General features: G+C 38.1%; 1 protein-coding gene across 1 annotated transcript in view; it reads left to right on the top strand.

The window, feature by feature from the left end:
* ANOS1 (anosmin 1) overlaps positions 1-17,554 on the top strand; it is a 131,031-nt gene that overhangs the window by 56,685 nt on the left and 56,792 nt on the right. The window contains exons 3-4 of the mRNA XM_038130968.1: positions 13,334-13,396; positions 16,674-16,896. Of these exons, the coding sequence (XP_037986896.1) occupies positions 13,334-13,396; positions 16,674-16,896 (286 nt within the window). The remainder of the gene's footprint in view (positions 1-13,333; positions 13,397-16,673; positions 16,897-17,554) is intronic.

The following is a 17,554-nucleotide window of genomic DNA, read 5'->3' as shown; positions in this document are numbered from 1 at the left end:
TGTGCCTTTCCTTGCATATATTTGCATAAAAAGGCAAGCTATCCACTTCGTCTGCCAGCATAGTGCTGTGCAATGTGCTGCTTTCAAGACAGTTGTTCTCTGGGGGCTTAATGCCCACTTGCTTCCATAATCTTACTCTCTGATTCCTCTGAGAACTTGCTCATGAGTCCTGTTAAGATGAATGACAGAAAACTAGGTGAAGCATTACGTACCCTAAATGCCCACTTAACATTTTTTTGCTGTGCTACAGCAGACCTTTATCACAATTATATTCCATTTCAAAGAGTCATAGAATCATTTAGGTCGGAAAGATCATCAAGTTCAAGTGTTAAAGATCTTTTCATCATCTTTACATCTGCATGTTTTGATAGCTCACTATAGGATGTCTATAGGTGTGTTACTCTCAGTCTTTGCCTTCATGTATTGCAGTTCATGACAGGAAAGATCAGTGTGTTTGAATAATATTTGAAATCAGTGGATAATTAACTAAAATACACAGCTTCCAAGTTAAAGTTAAAAAAACCCCATACCTATTGAGTCACAATTCTAGAGCACTTTTAGAAATGATGTGTGATACGTATCAGCTAAATTTCAAGTTTAAGAAAAGCTTTGGAAGAATTTTGTTTGCCCACTTATCAATCCAAGTTTATACAGTGATGAAGTGCACTGATGCCCGTTTGAGCTGCAGAGGTGAACTATAAAATTCATGTGCACTGAGAGTGTACTCCTGTGGAGTACAGGCAGTCTGTGACAGTCTGTGACAGTCTGGACAGCCAAATTGTCTTCCCTTCTACCTTGGAAGTAGAAATGCCCAGACTATTGACAGGGAAAATTTACCCAGCTCGATTCTTCCAGCACAAGGCTGAAGTTTGATTTAACAGTTTATGTTCTATGACAGTTTAATCAGAACTATTTATTTATTAACTCAGCTGCCAGTTTGTCCTGCTTACCTCTCAGCACCATAATGTTAACCTTCATTACTCAGCCTTGGAGGGAAAATCGGATGTTAGTTGGTTTTTAGACTGTGGTTTTATGGCTGGCTTAAGCTGTTTTAAATTCAGACTCTCAGTTAAAGAGGTGTTTACAGACTCCTCTCCCATTCCTTTCCCCAACCCAGACATCTGATTTTTATGAGACTACTGAGTGAGTTGAATGGGGAAGTTTGCTTACCTGAAAATTGGTCAATTTTTCATCTAGAATGCCTCTTCTAGCACATTTACGTCAAAAGAAATAGGCTAGTAGGAGCTAGTCCCAGTTCAGGACTGCCCCTGTTTGATGGCAGTATGGATTTAGATTTGCTTATGCTCATCATATTACCATAACCTAAAAGCCCATAACAATTAGAGATAAAGAAATTTAGTATGGATCTGTAGCCTTCCTTGCTCATGTGTAGCATTCATTGAAAAATAATAGGAGAGAAGGCATTTTTTTAATAACTTGAAAAGAATTTGAAACAAAATAGCTATTTTAGATTTAATTTTCCCCCTCAACTAATATGTGAAACTATCTAACCTTTAAAGTATTTCCAAGCAGTGTTTATTTTATGAATTATCATGTAAACTAAAATAATTCTAGTAATTTCAATGTTTCATTAGACTGTGTTAAGATACATGAAGAGATTATTGTGAAAGGATTCAGATTGTCTTGTCACAAAAGATTCAATGAATACAATAGGGTTTCTAAACATGGAACAGAAGAACATTTAGTGTATAGAGGGAATATATCTGAAGGAAGCCAAGATAAATGTAGAAAACTTGTGAGAATTTCCTTTAACTTTTTGCCTTTTTCTTCCAGTTGTACTTGGGATTAATGGAATTATAGCTTCTACTTTTATAGAATTAGGCAATATGTCTATTACATAAATAGAATGCAATTCTAAAAGTACCTGTAGGAGTACCATATTTGTTCATTACTGCTGATCATCTTCACTGGTTTACTCTGAAATTTAAAAATATCCAAATTTGTTGCCCTTAGATTTTTTTTTTCCTTCCTCTCAGATATTTGTGTCATCAGTCTAGGTCAATATATTTTCATTAAAACAACAAGCATAACTTCTGAGTACAATGAACATTATCTAGAGTTACTATTATTAGAATGATTGGTCTATCAATGAGGTGGACAGGAGATATATTTAAAACTATTTAGGCCGGGCAGTAGCATGTGAATTGCACACTTCAGAGTAGGGGATTAATATTTTTTTTTCTAGACAACCTCCTTTTTAATTTTTCTGTTCCTTTTCCTCCCCCCTTTGCCATAATTGCGTGAAAAGGCACGCACAGATGCCTGCTGCCAGCGTGTGATGCTTAACCTGACGGTCAGAGCAGCCCCACAAAGGAAGGCTTTTCAGGTCCCCCAGTGAAACAACCACTGCATTTTATTGTGGCGTGAAATTAGAAGTGAAAAGCCCTATGGCTCTTGCTGTTTAGTAATGCGGAATATGTCGTTTCTGATGGTGATGGTAGTGCTGGGAGGGAAATGGAAAGCCAGGGGAGAGAAACAAAGTAACGATTTAGACAAAGAGGGCCTCCCTTTTTTTTTGTCGTGTCTGATTGTTCGGTGGTCTATAAAACCATAGAACTGTGGTGGATACAAGCAAAAAGAACATTTAGTTGCGGCTCTCTCATTCAGAAATGTATGTGTGAATATGCAGGGTGATGTATAAGGCAAGTCATCTGTTATCAGAAGAGTTCACTAGTTTAACTCATTTATAAAATGGCAACAAAAAATTGACTTTTCTTGGAGAGAACAGCACTGCTCTGACAGACACTTTAAGTTGCACAGCAAGATGGTGTTTATAACAAGACTGTGTGTGGCTTTCTGAAGCTGCCTTGTAACAGATTGGAAGGGGAAAGTGCCAGCTTGAAGAGGCTTTCCCTTGTCTGTTTAAAATTGAAAGAATGATGTTTTCTCTATGGAAATTCTTTACATATATAAAATGTCAAAATATTTATGCTCACTTTTACTTGAAAAGTATTATGTAATCACTAAAGCAAATGGTCAACTATTAGAAAATGAAAAGGCAGTTTATGAGAAAGAAATTTTAGTACATAAGATGGGGTTATTTTTTATAGAATCATTTATGTTGGAATAGATCTTTAAGGTCATCAAGTGCAACTGTAAAGTTATCTGTGAGCTGAGCACTATCACTACTGCTAGAAACAGTGAAAGTCCATCCACAATTCTAATGTTTGGAATGGAAAAGCTGTTGCATTTTGCAGCCTTGTGCTCTTAGCAGTATATATTACTCTTATTTTTGTTCTATTTGAATGGAAGAGGTGGCAGGGAACCGTGGCCTGGAAACAGTAGGGACATACAGGTGAAAATTTTTCAATTGTGTTGTTTACTGTGTAAGTTCCAGATGTAATCTTGGAGAAGCTTTAAAAGCAGAAAGGAAAAGGTTGACTGATCTATGACAGATTGGTGGAACAGATGCAAACATGGCAAATCAGTTTATTGGTAAACTGCACTGCAGGACTTCAGCCTGAAGAAAGTTCGAACAGAGAAGCAAAACTGCTAATATTGTTTAAGTCAAGGAGCTCATTTCATTGTTCATTAATGCAGTAGGTACACTGCCAAAGTCTGTACCTAAGCAATAGCACAGAAAGAAGCAGGAAGGCACTGAGCAATTAAAGCTATTACCACTAGGATTCTGTTACAGAGAGCTTCTTAATGTTTTTAAAACATATCACTCTTAGTTGGAGTTAAAATAATTTATGCACTTTGCTGCAGTATATATTTTGTGTGTGCACTTGTGCTCCAGGCTGGACTTGCTGCTTCATAGCATTTTGCCAATACTGTGCCTTATGTCTTGATAGGTGAAAACTCAGAATGGGGAGATTTAGAATGAGGGCTAGGAAGGGGTTTGAAAAAAACTCAAATAAATTGGCTCTTTATGCAGCACATAGAAGCAAGGTAACAGAAGGACAGGGAAATGATCTTTGAGACAACAGTTTCAATAGGGGTAATTAGAACAATAGTTTTAAGTCCATAGTAGGTTGGTAGATGACTCAAGGATGTGAAAAAAGAGAGTGTAAGAGTATCTCTGTAGCAAAGAAGTGGTGGTAGAACAACTATGGCACTGAGAAAGAGCCAAAATATTTATACCTATTCTAAGCATTTCAAAAGAACTCGAGGAAGATCAGAAATGCTGCTAGGGCATAGCCCTCCATGGTGAAGGGTTGACATTTAAGTCTCCTAGAGAAGAACTCATTGCTTATACCAGAGGAAACAACTTCAACAGGAGAGAGAAAGCTCCATCTAATACTCAATGTTTAGGAGATTCATCTTGAATGTGGGAGATTTGAGTTCAATTCCATGTTTCAAAATCAGACAAAATAAGAGCTCAAATTGTTCTTTGGTAAATGTTAAACTTCAGGCTATGAGGCAGAAAAAGAAGAAAGTACATGGTTTCATATGCTGGTACAAAACCTTGTAAACAAATTTTGACAAGAACTGGTCAAGAATGAACTAATGTTTGGGAGCCAGCTTTCTGTTGACATCGATGGCCATGATTTTGACTTGGTAACAAAGAATAGAAACATAGAAAAGAGTCTTAGGATTATTCTGTCTTTTCAAACAAACACTTCTGCTGGCAAGAATTTGACATGCCAGACAACTAAGCTATACAGATAGATACCAAGCTGTCAGAGTTGAAAGTATTTTTCATTCTAAAGGGATTATGGTTGAAAGTGCTGCATTTCAGCTGAAGTGTGTTGGTATGACTTCCCTCTTTTTTTTTTCTATTTTTTTTTAATAGTAACTTACTTCTCAAATATTTAATGTCAAACAGTTCCTTTTTCAGCACTTTCAGTGATTCTTGCCTTCAGTATGTGTACAACTTTTCTGGCACCTTTTACTTTCTGTTTAATTTTGGGAATTAACAACAAAGGCTACATGGACTTCCAGAATATTTGACCTGAAGTTCTTGGCAATGGTCTTGGTCTTTCTGGTGCCATAATTTTAGGAACAAAGCCTGTAATGCTACTTTGTATATTTAAAGGTCTGACAGACTTAACTGATACACTGTGACTAGCCCTATCTCTGTTCCAGGAAATACTGGTACTGTTCCTAGTCAGATCCTATAGGTCATAAGGCTTCCTTTATTTGCTTAGGGTGTTGAAGGTATTCAGTAACTCAAATTGCTAACAGTTAATATTGTGGGACTGGCACCCTGATGTTGTGTACTAAAATGAACTGGGCAATTAAGAAAAATAAATGTTCCAAGCTCATGTTTTTGTTAGATAACCAACAACTGGCTCTTCTGAATATTTCCTTTACTCTAAGTCCTAATTTGATACTAGTATAAGTTTGCATAACTGTGGAGAGTGGTAATGCCTGTCTCTGTGTGTTCTTTCAGTCCCTCCACACCCAAGTAAAATAAATACACAGCAAATGCAGCTATTTGCTATAGCAGTTTGAACTATGCTGCTCAACTTTGTACCCAGTTGAATTTCTCAGAAGTGTTCCATTCTGCTCTGAAATAATAATTTGAATGACCAGGCCACTCTCCAAAGTGCTGGTAAGAGACAGGGGACAGTTGCATCTAAAACTGCTCTAGGTTGCTTCACTAGCTGTGTTTCTAAGCCTTGTATGAGGCTGAGTGAGCAGAGCTGTACTCAAGGTTTTGACCACATCGCTGCTAAAGTAGCAAAATAGAGCTTCAAAGAAATGTGTCAGTGCACTGTCTTTCTCTTATTTATCTGGATATTATTTTGAACATTTTTTTCCTATGTTCTTCAGAATTTTGCAATTGGAAAATACTTATAGGTATGTTCTGCATGGCTTGGTGAGGTGAAGGTTGTAGTGGACAGCTATGAGACACTGACAGTCCCATTTGCAGAAACCCTTTCCTGTTTATTGAGAGCACACTACTTGGATGTGAGAACAGAAGTTCAACTTTGTAATGCTGGTTTAGAAATGCAATTTTAAAAAGTATTTCTTATCTAAAGTAAGTGGTATGTTTTAAGTTCTGTATTTCACCTGCAGGTTGTATATGTCATCCTCCTTAGATAAGAATTATTAAAAATAAATCTCAGTTGCATATATAATATGTTTTGTGTCTCTGTTCTACAGTTTTGTTATTGTTTTCATAAGGGATGTAGCAGAATCTGCCAGGAAAAACCCTCTTGACTAAGGTCAGTGCTGAATAACTTATACTCCCTCTTCTGTTTTGGTGTTAGAACTCAAGACAAAATGCTGTATTCCTACAACCTAACCCTTGGCACTTTTAATGCCAAGTTGCTTTGCATGAGGTCCCATGTGAATTAACCAGGGAAGTCTCTTGGGGTGTTCATCTCAGATTAATCCCAACCTGCAGGTGCACTCTTGTGTGGTGTGTTACAATATAATGTGATGGTGGCCATGTGGCTGCTGTTCCTTGTCCCTATCAGTTTGTGATTGCTACTCTAGGACGCTGAAGGTTTGTGCTTCATTGTTTTACCTTACAGTTGTTAAGGATTCAGAATAGTTAAGGTAGCTGTATCTGCACCTCCAACAGGGACATCATTCCCTTCCTTTCTGTGCCAGCCATTTTGTTGTTTCCTTGTTCTGAGCAGTACACTTCTAAAAAGTACAACACAATCATTATTAGCCTAAAACATAAGATTAGACTGTCTGAATGTTGGTTACAAATGAAGGACTTTTCTTTTTATTTATATATGTATATAAACATTTATTAATTAGAATAAAGTACTTGCAGATGATAAATTCCACGTTAGCAACCTGTTCCTTATCATCTATCCTACCACAATCCACATCAGGATCTCATTGATACAGAACAACAAAAAACACATTTCAATAAATCTAAAACCCCCTAACTATTTAAAACCTAAGACCTGGCTTTCATTCAAAACCAGCTCTACAATTAGCAATACTTTTAGACAGTATCAGCTGGATTCCCAGAGTACATGATAATGTCACAGAATAACCCCATCTGTAACTAATTTAATTAAGACTTGATCCTTGAATACAAAATCACTCCTTTTCACCAAATTGTGATGCTCACTGACCTACGGGAGAGAAAACAGGCAGCACAGACAGGGAACCATTCTCTGTCATTTAACCCTTTTGTTTATTGAGCTACAAGGGAAATATATTACTAGTGTAATTCTCATGAGAACCTTTTTAACATGAACAGAGGAGTAACTCCAGGTAGCCACATGAAACTACTATTTTATACAAAAAGATTATGTTTCACAGTTGTTTCTATTAGGCTTTCAAAGTTTCGAAGATTCGTAGACCTCTCCCAGTCTACATGGTGTGACTGAAGTTTAGGAGCTGGTTATGGTTTAAACCGAGCTGACAACTAAGCCCCACACAGCCTCTCAGTCAATCTCCCCCATGATGGGATGGGGGTAGAGATTCAGAAGAGTAAAAGTGATAAAACTTGTGGTTTGAGATAAACAGAGTTTTATAGGTAAAGTTGTAGAAGTTGTGCATCTGAACAAAGCAAAACAATTCATTCACTGCTTCCCAGGGACAGGCAGGTAGATGTTCAGCCATCTTCAGGAAAGCCAGGCTCCATCACATATAACAGTGACTTGGGAGGACAAGGGCCATCCTTCTGAATGCCCTGCCCTTCCTTCCTCCCCCATCGTTATGTGCTCAGCACGATGCCACATGGCATAGGATAGATATCCCTTGGGTCGGTTGGGATCATCTGTCCCTGCTGTGTCCCCTCCCAATTCCTGCACTGCCAGCCCTCCCTGGTGGGATGGGGTGAGGAGCAGAAAAGGCCTTGATGCTGTGCATAAGCACTTGTAAGCACTGCTCAGCAGTATCAGAAACATCCCCATGTTATCAACACTGCTTCCAGCGCAAATCCAAAGCATATCCTGTACTAGTACTGTGAAGAAAATTAACTCTGTCCCAGCTTAAACCAGCACAGAGCTAAAATGTCACACTGACTTCTAGAAAGCTGATGACTAGTGCTCTGATGATTCATTCTGCTAATGAGGGAGGAGAGGGAAAAGAGAGAAGCAAGAGACTGACTCGGCATAAAATGGATCTCATTAAATGCTCAGAGGCTTCTTGAGCAGCATACATCAACCTACAAGCTAATATGACACCTACTGATTCTGCAGTTGAACCCTTCTCTTTGGGTTCATGCGTTTTTTTCAGCCTGAGTAACTGACTGATTTTTTAGGTCAACTTTACTTCTAATAGTTTATTTTAAACAAGATAGATGTTTTCAGGGGGTGTGTGACCTGTTGGGGTGTATGAGCCCCTGAAATTGTTGAAATAGCTGAAGTGCTGTAATGCCTCATCTTTGGCACTTGGTCATGAGGAAAGGTGCCCACAAGCTGAGTGCAATACCATCTGATATACCATGAGCCACTCACACAGAGCAGTGCTCGTGTGAATCAGTTGAGCTGCCCAGCGTGGGTTTCGGAGAGTGTTGGAAATGAGCCACTGGGGCAATGAGATTCACCTACCTGTCTGTGGACGACTCTTCACTCTTGAAATTCTCACTGCATATAGTTGAGCTGAGCTTTTAATTTTATTACATACAGTCACTTCTGTGTTTCTTGGGGAAGAGATTTAAACTGAAGATTAAAAAAAAATAGAACAGGGATCTTTACTGAAGTGTGTTTAACTTCACCTTCAGAACCAAACACTTCTTTCATTTTAATATACAGAATGCAAGTAATTTGCTGTTCATCTTATACCCATCTAAAAGTTTAGGATGACATGAGTTAACTCAGGAGAGACAAATGTATAAATTGACTTTTATGAAATGAATTGACAAAAAAATGGTGTACATTCCTCAAATGGGTAGCCAGAGTCCTAATATTGTTCACAAAGCTACCATGCTATTCATTGATTTGAACTGGGTATATGTCCATTTACCATTCTTCAGACATCTCAGAGTCTGATTTTTGAGAAACAGAAAGATGTTTAAAAACATCTTAAAGATGTTTAAAAAGCATCCTTACAATGTTAAAGAAGTGTAAAATACCCAAATATAAAAATAGTTGATAAAAATTAGTTCATTAAAAATTTCTCTCTTGCTGCCTGTTTCTGTTTTACGTTGTGTTTGCTGTCCCTGTACTGAGATTTCCAGATTCAAAATCACTTTTCTCGTGGTTCCATTGGCTGCAATCGTATATTTAAATGTACCCATCACAAAATATTTCTCTCTAGGACTAATGAACACTATATTTTCCTTTGAATCTGGGTAAATTCCTGACTCTTTTCTTTACGTAGTGTCTGATAGTGACCAAACGCATTTTTCAGGTACTTGTTCTCATACCTGGCCAGTTATTAGGAGATCGTGCAGTGAAAGCTGTTTTGTTTTTTTTTTTCTCCCAACCATCTAAGTTCCATATAATTAAGTTCCATAGGACAGCAAAGCACTTGTACATATTGTAAACATAAGCCATTAATTTCTGACCTTGCTGTTGGGAGCAGTGGGAATGGTGAATGATAATGAAAAGGATAATTATATTCCAGCTGTAATACTTAGATTCCATTGTTTTTATGACAGATTGCATATGTCTTGGTTTCCACTCTGATGAAGTAAAAAGCCTTTTTAGACAAAAATATTGTGGATAGTCTCTTCTACTCTGACTGAAATAATCTTTTTTTGCTGTGTAAATAGTTAAAAATATGTAATTTACAGCCGTTTAATTTAAATATGATATTTTAATAAATATACAGTAACTGAATAAATTTGTATTTCAGTACTTAAATGATGTTTTGCAATTCATTAGATTCTGAAAAGTATTCTGTTGGTGTAGTTCTCTTCCACTCAGATCAAAGGCATCATTTCCTGGGCAAAAGTGTTAGCAGACTTATTTTGAAAACCCCTTTAGTAACCAATGTAAATGGCATGCATCATATGCTAATCTCCTTGTTGCTTTATTTATAGATTAAAAATTAGAATGGAAAAGAATTCTCTAACATGGTCCTTAGATACACATTTTTTAAGATGAAATAAAACCAATCCAAAATATTTTAAAGCAATCACAACCCTTTTTCCTTGAATGAAACAGTATTTTGCTCTTGTTTCTAATTTTATGCAGTCTAAATATCAGCAGGTCTGTAGTATTATATTATACATAGCTTTGTACCTGTGAGAATGTGTGCATGTACACTCACCCTCCCACCCCCCCCCTAAATTTTGAGGGATGACAAATACTGGGGTGTTTTCTATTAGCAATTGTTTTGGCTTTTGATACAATTGCTTAGTACAGAATAATCACTCTGCAGGGGTCTGGATGAGGAAAAGAAGCCTCCAAGTTCCAGACTTAAGCGCTGGGTTTGATGAAACAAGCTCTTTAGGAGGATTTGAGTTATCAAGGCTGCTGTGATTGACATCCAGGATCCTCTGATGAGTGCCACTGTCCCATAACCTTCAGTGCTGTGTCCCACATTTCATCCTGCCTCAGCAGTGCAGAGCCACGTGTGGTGCCAGGGCAGGGTGACTGGTGTGGTGGCTCCAAGGGACCAGTGGCACCTGCAAATTCGGCTGCTGGGGTGCTCCCTGTGCCGCTGCCCTGCTGCCTGCTGGAGGTCTGCCATCTTCATGCCTAAGCTTAGCTTCTGTAGGCAGGTGGCTGTGTCTGCAAGTTATTTTTTACTAGATAAAGTACAGCTGCCAGCTGCTGCTCTGCCCAGTTTCCTCCTTATCCTGAATCAGATCACCAGGCAGTGGGAGGGATCTCAGCTCATTTACATTCTAAGTCAAGGACTCAAAGGTCAGACCTGGATCCAAGCTTTCAATGTTTCTACTTCCCACTTCAGGGAAACCTCATAACAGGTTAGCCAAGAGGATAAATGCACAGTGTTTGTGAGGTGTCCTCATCTTTGCTATTGCAAGGTTAATAACTATCTCTTTAGCAAGGCAGTTCCAGATCTTGGCAACTTTTTTGTCTGCTAGCAGTTACTCTTCACCCAACGTGGTGCCATGGTACAGCTCCAATGTCTTCACCCAACAAGGTGCCATGGTACAGCTCCACTATCTTCACCCAACGTGGTGCCATGGTACAGCTCCACTATCTTTGCCCAACGTGGTGCCATGGTACAGCTCCACTATCTTTGCCCAACGTGGTGCCATGGTACAGCTCCACTATCTTTGCCCAACGTGGTGCCATGGTACAGCTCCACTATCTTTGCCCAACGTGGTGCCATGGTACAGCTCCACTATCTTCGCCCAACGTGGTGCCATGGTACAGCTCCATTATCTTCACCCAAAGTGGTGCCATGGTACAGCTCCACTATCTGTGCCCAACGTGGTGCCATGGTACAGCTCCACTATCTTCATCCAACGTGGTGCCATGGTACAGCTCCACTATCTTTGCCCAACGTGGTGCCATGGTACAGCTCCACTATCTTCGCCCAACGTGGTGCCATGGTACAGCTCCAATGTCTTCACCCAACGTGGTGCCATGGTACAGCTCCACTATCTTCACCCAGTGTGGTGCCATGGTACAGCTCCACTGTCTTCATCCAACGTGGTGCCATGGTACAGCTCCACTATCTTCATCCAACGTGGTGCCATGGTACAGCTCCACTAAAGGCAGGCAGTTGGCTTCTGCCCCTGCCCATGGTGCCAGGCTAGCCCAGTGCTCTGGGGACTCCTCATATAGCAGGAGTAGGGAGATTATTTTTGTTTGTGTAAGTGTTTAGGTAAGTGTGTAGCCTAACCAGAGTCTGTAAGAGTCTACGCAGGCCTTATGACAGCCTCCATCATCTCTTTTCCTTGACATTTTCCAGAGCAGTTGGACTGCAGGGTACTGCTAAGCCCTGGTTCATCTCGTCCATCTTCCCTTGAAGGTGCCCATTGTCTCTGCCTGCCCTGAGGCAGGAGCTGCTGGGTCCCAGTGACAGCCTGGGCTGTCCTGAGTGACTTTTGAAACAGAGTGACAGCCAGAGGAGGTGTCAGGTGCTGGAGCCTCACTTGCACTGGAGATACAGACTGTTACAAACACCTTGAACAAACCTGGCAGTCTTGGGCATCACTGGCAAAGTCACAGAATGGTCAATGTGTCTCTCATTTTCTGTTTAAACCACTTATACCTCAGTAATTTTTGGACTCAATTGATTGAACAGGAGAGCTGTTAAATCACATGATAGTGGAATTGAGCTCAAATATGCAGTACCTATACCACAGGAGGAACAACACTGTGGAATTAATTGAATTTACTGACTTCAGTGACATTTTATAATGTATCCTTCTAATTAATCTGTATACAGCATGTGAATTTTAAAGAGCTAGAGACTGAATCTAAAATATCTGTATATATATATATATATATATATATATATATATATATATATATAAAGAAAATGCTGAAGTGGTATCTTCTTTTCTGAAATATGTAGCCTCTCTGACTAATGGTTTTATTACATTTTTAGGCTTTGTTGCTAGTGAGAAAAATGCTAAATTTTAAAACACTATTGTTTTTATTGGTGATACAAGTGTACCACTGAGGTGCAGCCTATATGTATTCCTGTTTGATTTTGAATAGCATAAATGTATATTGATCCAATTTAATACAGTGCATAAAAGGAAACTACATAAATACTGCATTGCATGTCAAAGGCCTTTTGTTTTGGTGCAATAAGTATCTTTCCACTCTTTCCAGGAGGAGTAGGTATCATTAGCTCCCAACAATGCTAGTATTTTTCAACGTTTTACGTTTAACAAAGGAAGAAAAAAGGTTTCTGGATGTGAATCTAAATTTATGTTTCAGCTGTTGTAAATGCTTTTAACAGTATGATTTTTCTTTATGCTGCGTGAAGCTTAGCTCTGTATCTCAGCTCTCTGTATAACCATTGCAACAGAGGTTGAAGGTGAAATAATGATAATATGGTACTTGAAACAAAGTGATTTTGCTAACAGACCAGTGAACATTATCTATTTATACAGAAATAGTGTTTTAACCTCTGCTGAGTTTACTCCATAGCCTGATGAAATAGTTTCTCGCTTGGGAAGGCAATGTGCCTGTCTAAACTCTAGGCTGGCCAGTGAGGAAACGATTTCACTTTCTGTAGTTTAGAGTAGTGCTTTTGACATTGTCTCTGTCACCCAGGAACATGGTGTTAGATGGTATTAAGACCTACATCCAGTAAGTTGGAAAGTAGAATGGCATAATAAACAAGTGAGTTAATTGCCTTGTACTGTAAGAAATACAGAAAATATTTCTTGTGATCTAACCAGGACTTCTCATGACCTTGTTCTGACACCATGACTCAATGACACAATTTTATCCCCAGGAGAAGTGCATTATTAACTTCCTGTGGGCCGAAAAACTGGAGAACAAATTAGATTATTTGTGGTTGTTTATTTCATTCTCTTTCTGACACTTCTCTGCCTCCTGATTTCTCCTAGTGCCTGGAGCCCTGCAAAGAGTCCTGGGACCTGAAGAAAAACCATTGCCAAAGCTTCTGTGAGGTAGGTCAGCCCAAGGGCACGCTTTCTCACTTTGTTCTAGCAGTCTCTTTAATTTAAATTATTGGCTTCAAGGAGACAGCTGAAAACCATTGCATTTTTGCATCATTTGCCTTCATTTGAAAGGATATACATTTAACAATGTAGACATATTAATTTCGAATTAAAAAAGGGTTTTTTTTCTGACCAAATGATTTATCTCGACTTGTAAAGACTCGATCCAGTGACACTTACATAGCATCTCTCAGAAGGTACTCTGACATCCCTCCTCTAAGATGCTGTTTCAGCCACTTGCCCCTCTGTCTTTTCTGACCATGTGTAAGAAAAACAATCTTTGTTTAAAAGATAAAATGTTATTGTGTGAAAAATCCTTTTGCAGGATAGCTAGAACAGATGACTTTTCTGTATGAGAAAGTCAGTCTGATTTATAAAAGAGTATAAAAGTTCCCCAGGAGTAACTGGATGGAAGTCAGAAGACTAATATGTAATTATTCAAGAACAAATGTTTTTGAAAACTATTTTTAAAACATCTATCAGAATAAACTGTGAAGAAGCAAACCTGAATCAGTCAAACTAGAACAAAGAAGGAGATTTTTTTATTGGATTTGAAACATGGCTCTGAGTTGGTGGAAGTGATCTGTTGCAGTTCTTAAGTGGTTTTTAGTTCAAAATGGGAGTATCTGCTCAATAGAAAGTTGCCTTATTATAAAAAAGGTTCAAATATATTCAAGTCTATGAAAGTGAGTTCTTAGAAAGATTTTAATATTTTCCTATAAAAAAATAGAAGCGACCTTGCTTGATATACTGATCTTTCTGATTTAACTAGTTCTCTTTACTGTGGACCCTTTTTTTCTGGTATAAGGGAATGTTCTACATTTAAATTATTTTAATTATTATTTTATTTTTAATAACTATTTTAATTTTAATTTTTATTTTTTATTTTATTTAAATTATTTTAATTTTAATAATCATAATGAAGATGATTAGGAAAAGCTGTTATTTCAACTAAAAAGATGTTAGATGCAGCAATATGTTAATAGGGATTACTGAATTATTGATCTATGTAGTTACAACAGAAGACAAAATAAACGTTTCTCATGAAAACCAAGCCTTGCAAGAGTTTTTAATCTCAGATTATTTGCTATTTTCGCATATAGAAAATTTTAGAGTACTGTAAAAAAGCAGATTTAGTGGATCTAATTTGTGTTGTTCTTGTATATCGCTCTTCACTCAGACTGTATGTTTCCAGATATGGGTGAAAATTCGTATAAAATTGGTTTAAAAGGAAAACATTTGTAGAACACTGTTCTATTGTAGTTAAAAACAGTAAGCATCCTTCTTTGATTAGTGTTTTGTGGTTAAAGCTAAATTTAGAACTTCAAAGGCCCATAATGAGGAGCAGCACATTTAGCAGCTAACTGAAAAATGAGCTGTGAAATAGGGTGAGGAGGAGAAGCCTTGAGGATGTATTGTGCCTCAGGGAGCTATAACATTTTTAATTAAGTAGCTGCAAATTTGTGATGTTTTAGGATTTGAAATTAGCTTCAAACACAAAAGCCCGGGACCACTTTCCTTTATCTCAGACTCATGCATACTCCATGGACATTGATTGAGTGAAAGGAGGCTGTTTTCCTGTGAGAGTGTTTTCAATCTTTTTGCATTTTGTAAAAAATCTGGAAGCAACAATTTTGCTTTGTGTTTCTCCAAGTTCCTGCTTCAGGCGTTACTTCTTGTCTACCAAATGGGTGCACTACTGGATGTTAAAGGGAACCCTATGCATGAGGGACAATTCATCTGATTCCTTGTTTTTGGTTCTTTGGTTTTTTTCCCTATAAATTTAGTTTTCTACTCATTTAGCTTTTTAACTGGTTAGCCATGGCATCAGGTGCATTCCAATGGGGGGAACAGCAGGAATGCGTGTCCAAGAGTCACCGAGGTCAGTAGGAGACATGGAAGCTGCTCGTTTTTGCAGCATTTAGGCTGGTTAAAGCCCGTAACACCCAAATCCATGCTTGGATGGCTGGTTAAAGCCCGTAACACCCAAATCCATGCCTGAAAGCTTGGCTCAAAATTCTGTTCTGTATGAAAAATGGGAGTGGTAATCTAGGGATACACTCTTGTGCCACAGCAACTTTGGAGAATAGTCGGTGAAACACCTGGGCCTCTGTAATAGCCAAGGCTTCCTCATTTCACCAAAAATATGAGAAGAGTAAAAATAAGAACTTAAAACATTTGAATATGGAAGAAGTTTCAGAAGTTACGTGGCTAGTTGGGTATGGAGTGGGTTGTAACTCCTGTGTAGGCTTAGGGATCTGTAAATCAGATCTGTCAGGGTGGAAGGTTTTTGGTTGCTCTAGTATGGCAGGGCCAGCTGCAGACAATGCCAGTTACATGCTGCAGTCATTCTGAGGAAATCGCTTTAGCTGGTTCTGCACCAAACTAAACAAAGAGGAGATGTAATTTCCATGTCACACAATATCCTCCCAGGGTTGTAGAAGCTATTTTAAATACTGTTTTAAGTGGACCTTGCAAATCTTGAGTATTACATGTGCTGTAAAATGTCTATGCATTGAAGCATCTTCTTAAATACCTAGGACTAGATTTCTCAAGTAAGTAGCATTCACTTAGATCTTTAATCAATATATTTAAAGCTTATTTTAATTTTTATTTTCTGCTGGTCATTTAATCATAAATGCAATTCCAGTTCCATGAAGAATTGTACAATTACTAATACGCTGGCAAGAACATAAAGATGCTGCAAAATCTTCTCTTAGCCAACTTAGTTCAAACAGTATAATGAAACAAGATTTCTCTTATTTATCTAGAATGGCATTACATCAGATATTGTGGGGAAAGTGTTGTAAAGTACAGAGGAAAGAATGTGGGGTAGTCCAAAAACAGCAGACTGTCTGACCATTGCTTCCCCTTTGTTTTGGGAGTGTTTTTAATCTGTCATTGAGCAACTTTATAGCCAGTCAATGTGAGGAAAACAAGGGAAAGCTGGCAGATATGAACAACATTGTTCCAATAAATATGGTGGTCTTACTTGAGGGAATTCATAATTCTGTACTTTGGATGCTTTTTCAGAAGTGGCTTTAATATATAAATATGCAGGGATAGTCTTGCAAAAGCTGGAAATCTGAATAATCCTTTAGGAGGTCTTGGAAAATTTATAACATTTTTTCTTTGATGGGGTTTGGTTGTTGGTTTTTTTTTTTGGTGTTTTTTTTTTTTTGATTGTTCCTGTTGAAAACATACCCTTCTTCTGTTTTCCTTTTAGCCTCTTTTCCCCAAGAAGAATTATGAATGCCTAACTAGCTGTGAATTCCTTAAGTACATCCTGTCTGTGAAGCAAGGGGACTGCCCAGCACCTGAGAAGGCCAGTGGTTTTGCAGCTGCCTGCGTTGAAAGCTGTGAAGCTGATATTGAATGTTCTGGAGTGAAGAAATGCTGTTCCAATGGATGTGGTCACACGTGCCAAATTCCAAAAAATCTGTATAAAGGTAGAGATTATTAATTTGTACTCATACTGGGCTAACAGCTTCAGGCCATAGTGAAGTCTCCTAGTTAACCAGGACTTCCGTTGCTGGGAAGAAAAAGGAGAGGTACCTGTAGAGATGTGGCTGCACTGTGAAAGGGTGGAAAACCAGAGAGAAATGTTGCTTAAATTTCTGATTTTTTTTTCCCCCTTGTGAAGCCCATGTCTGGAAATCTGTGGAATGTAAATTTGTGGCTATTATGAGTCATATCAAGCAGAACAAACTTTGCCAATTTAGGTGAAATCTCACTTAATTTGATGCGGATGAGAGAGAATGCAGCAGGAAAATATTTAATGATAGTTTAGGTCCTATTAATCAGAAATAACATTTATGTCTACAAGCCAAGCAAATGGGACTACCAAGTAGGAACTGTGAAATCATCTGGTAAAAGAAAAATCAATACAGAACAACACAGTGAAAGATTATAATATCTCCTTACAGATATATATTAATTCATTATTTGAATCTAAGGCAATCTTATTCAAAAAATTTTAATTGATTTGAATCCCGAGATTCTGTGAATAAACCTTTTCTTTGACATCCTTCAAAAAGAACATATAAGCTAAGAAATTCTGTGCATAGACAAATTCCAGAGTTTAATTTACTGGAATTTAAAAAAGCT

This window comes from Motacilla alba, chromosome 1, assembly GCF_015832195.1.
Source record: "Motacilla alba alba isolate MOTALB_02 chromosome 1, Motacilla_alba_V1.0_pri, whole genome shotgun sequence".
In the NCBI taxonomy this organism is placed as follows: Eukaryota; Metazoa; Chordata; class Aves; order Passeriformes; family Motacillidae; genus Motacilla; species Motacilla alba.
The sequence above is the reverse complement of the archived record's forward strand: the minus strand, read 5'-3'. Positions and strand labels throughout refer to the sequence as shown.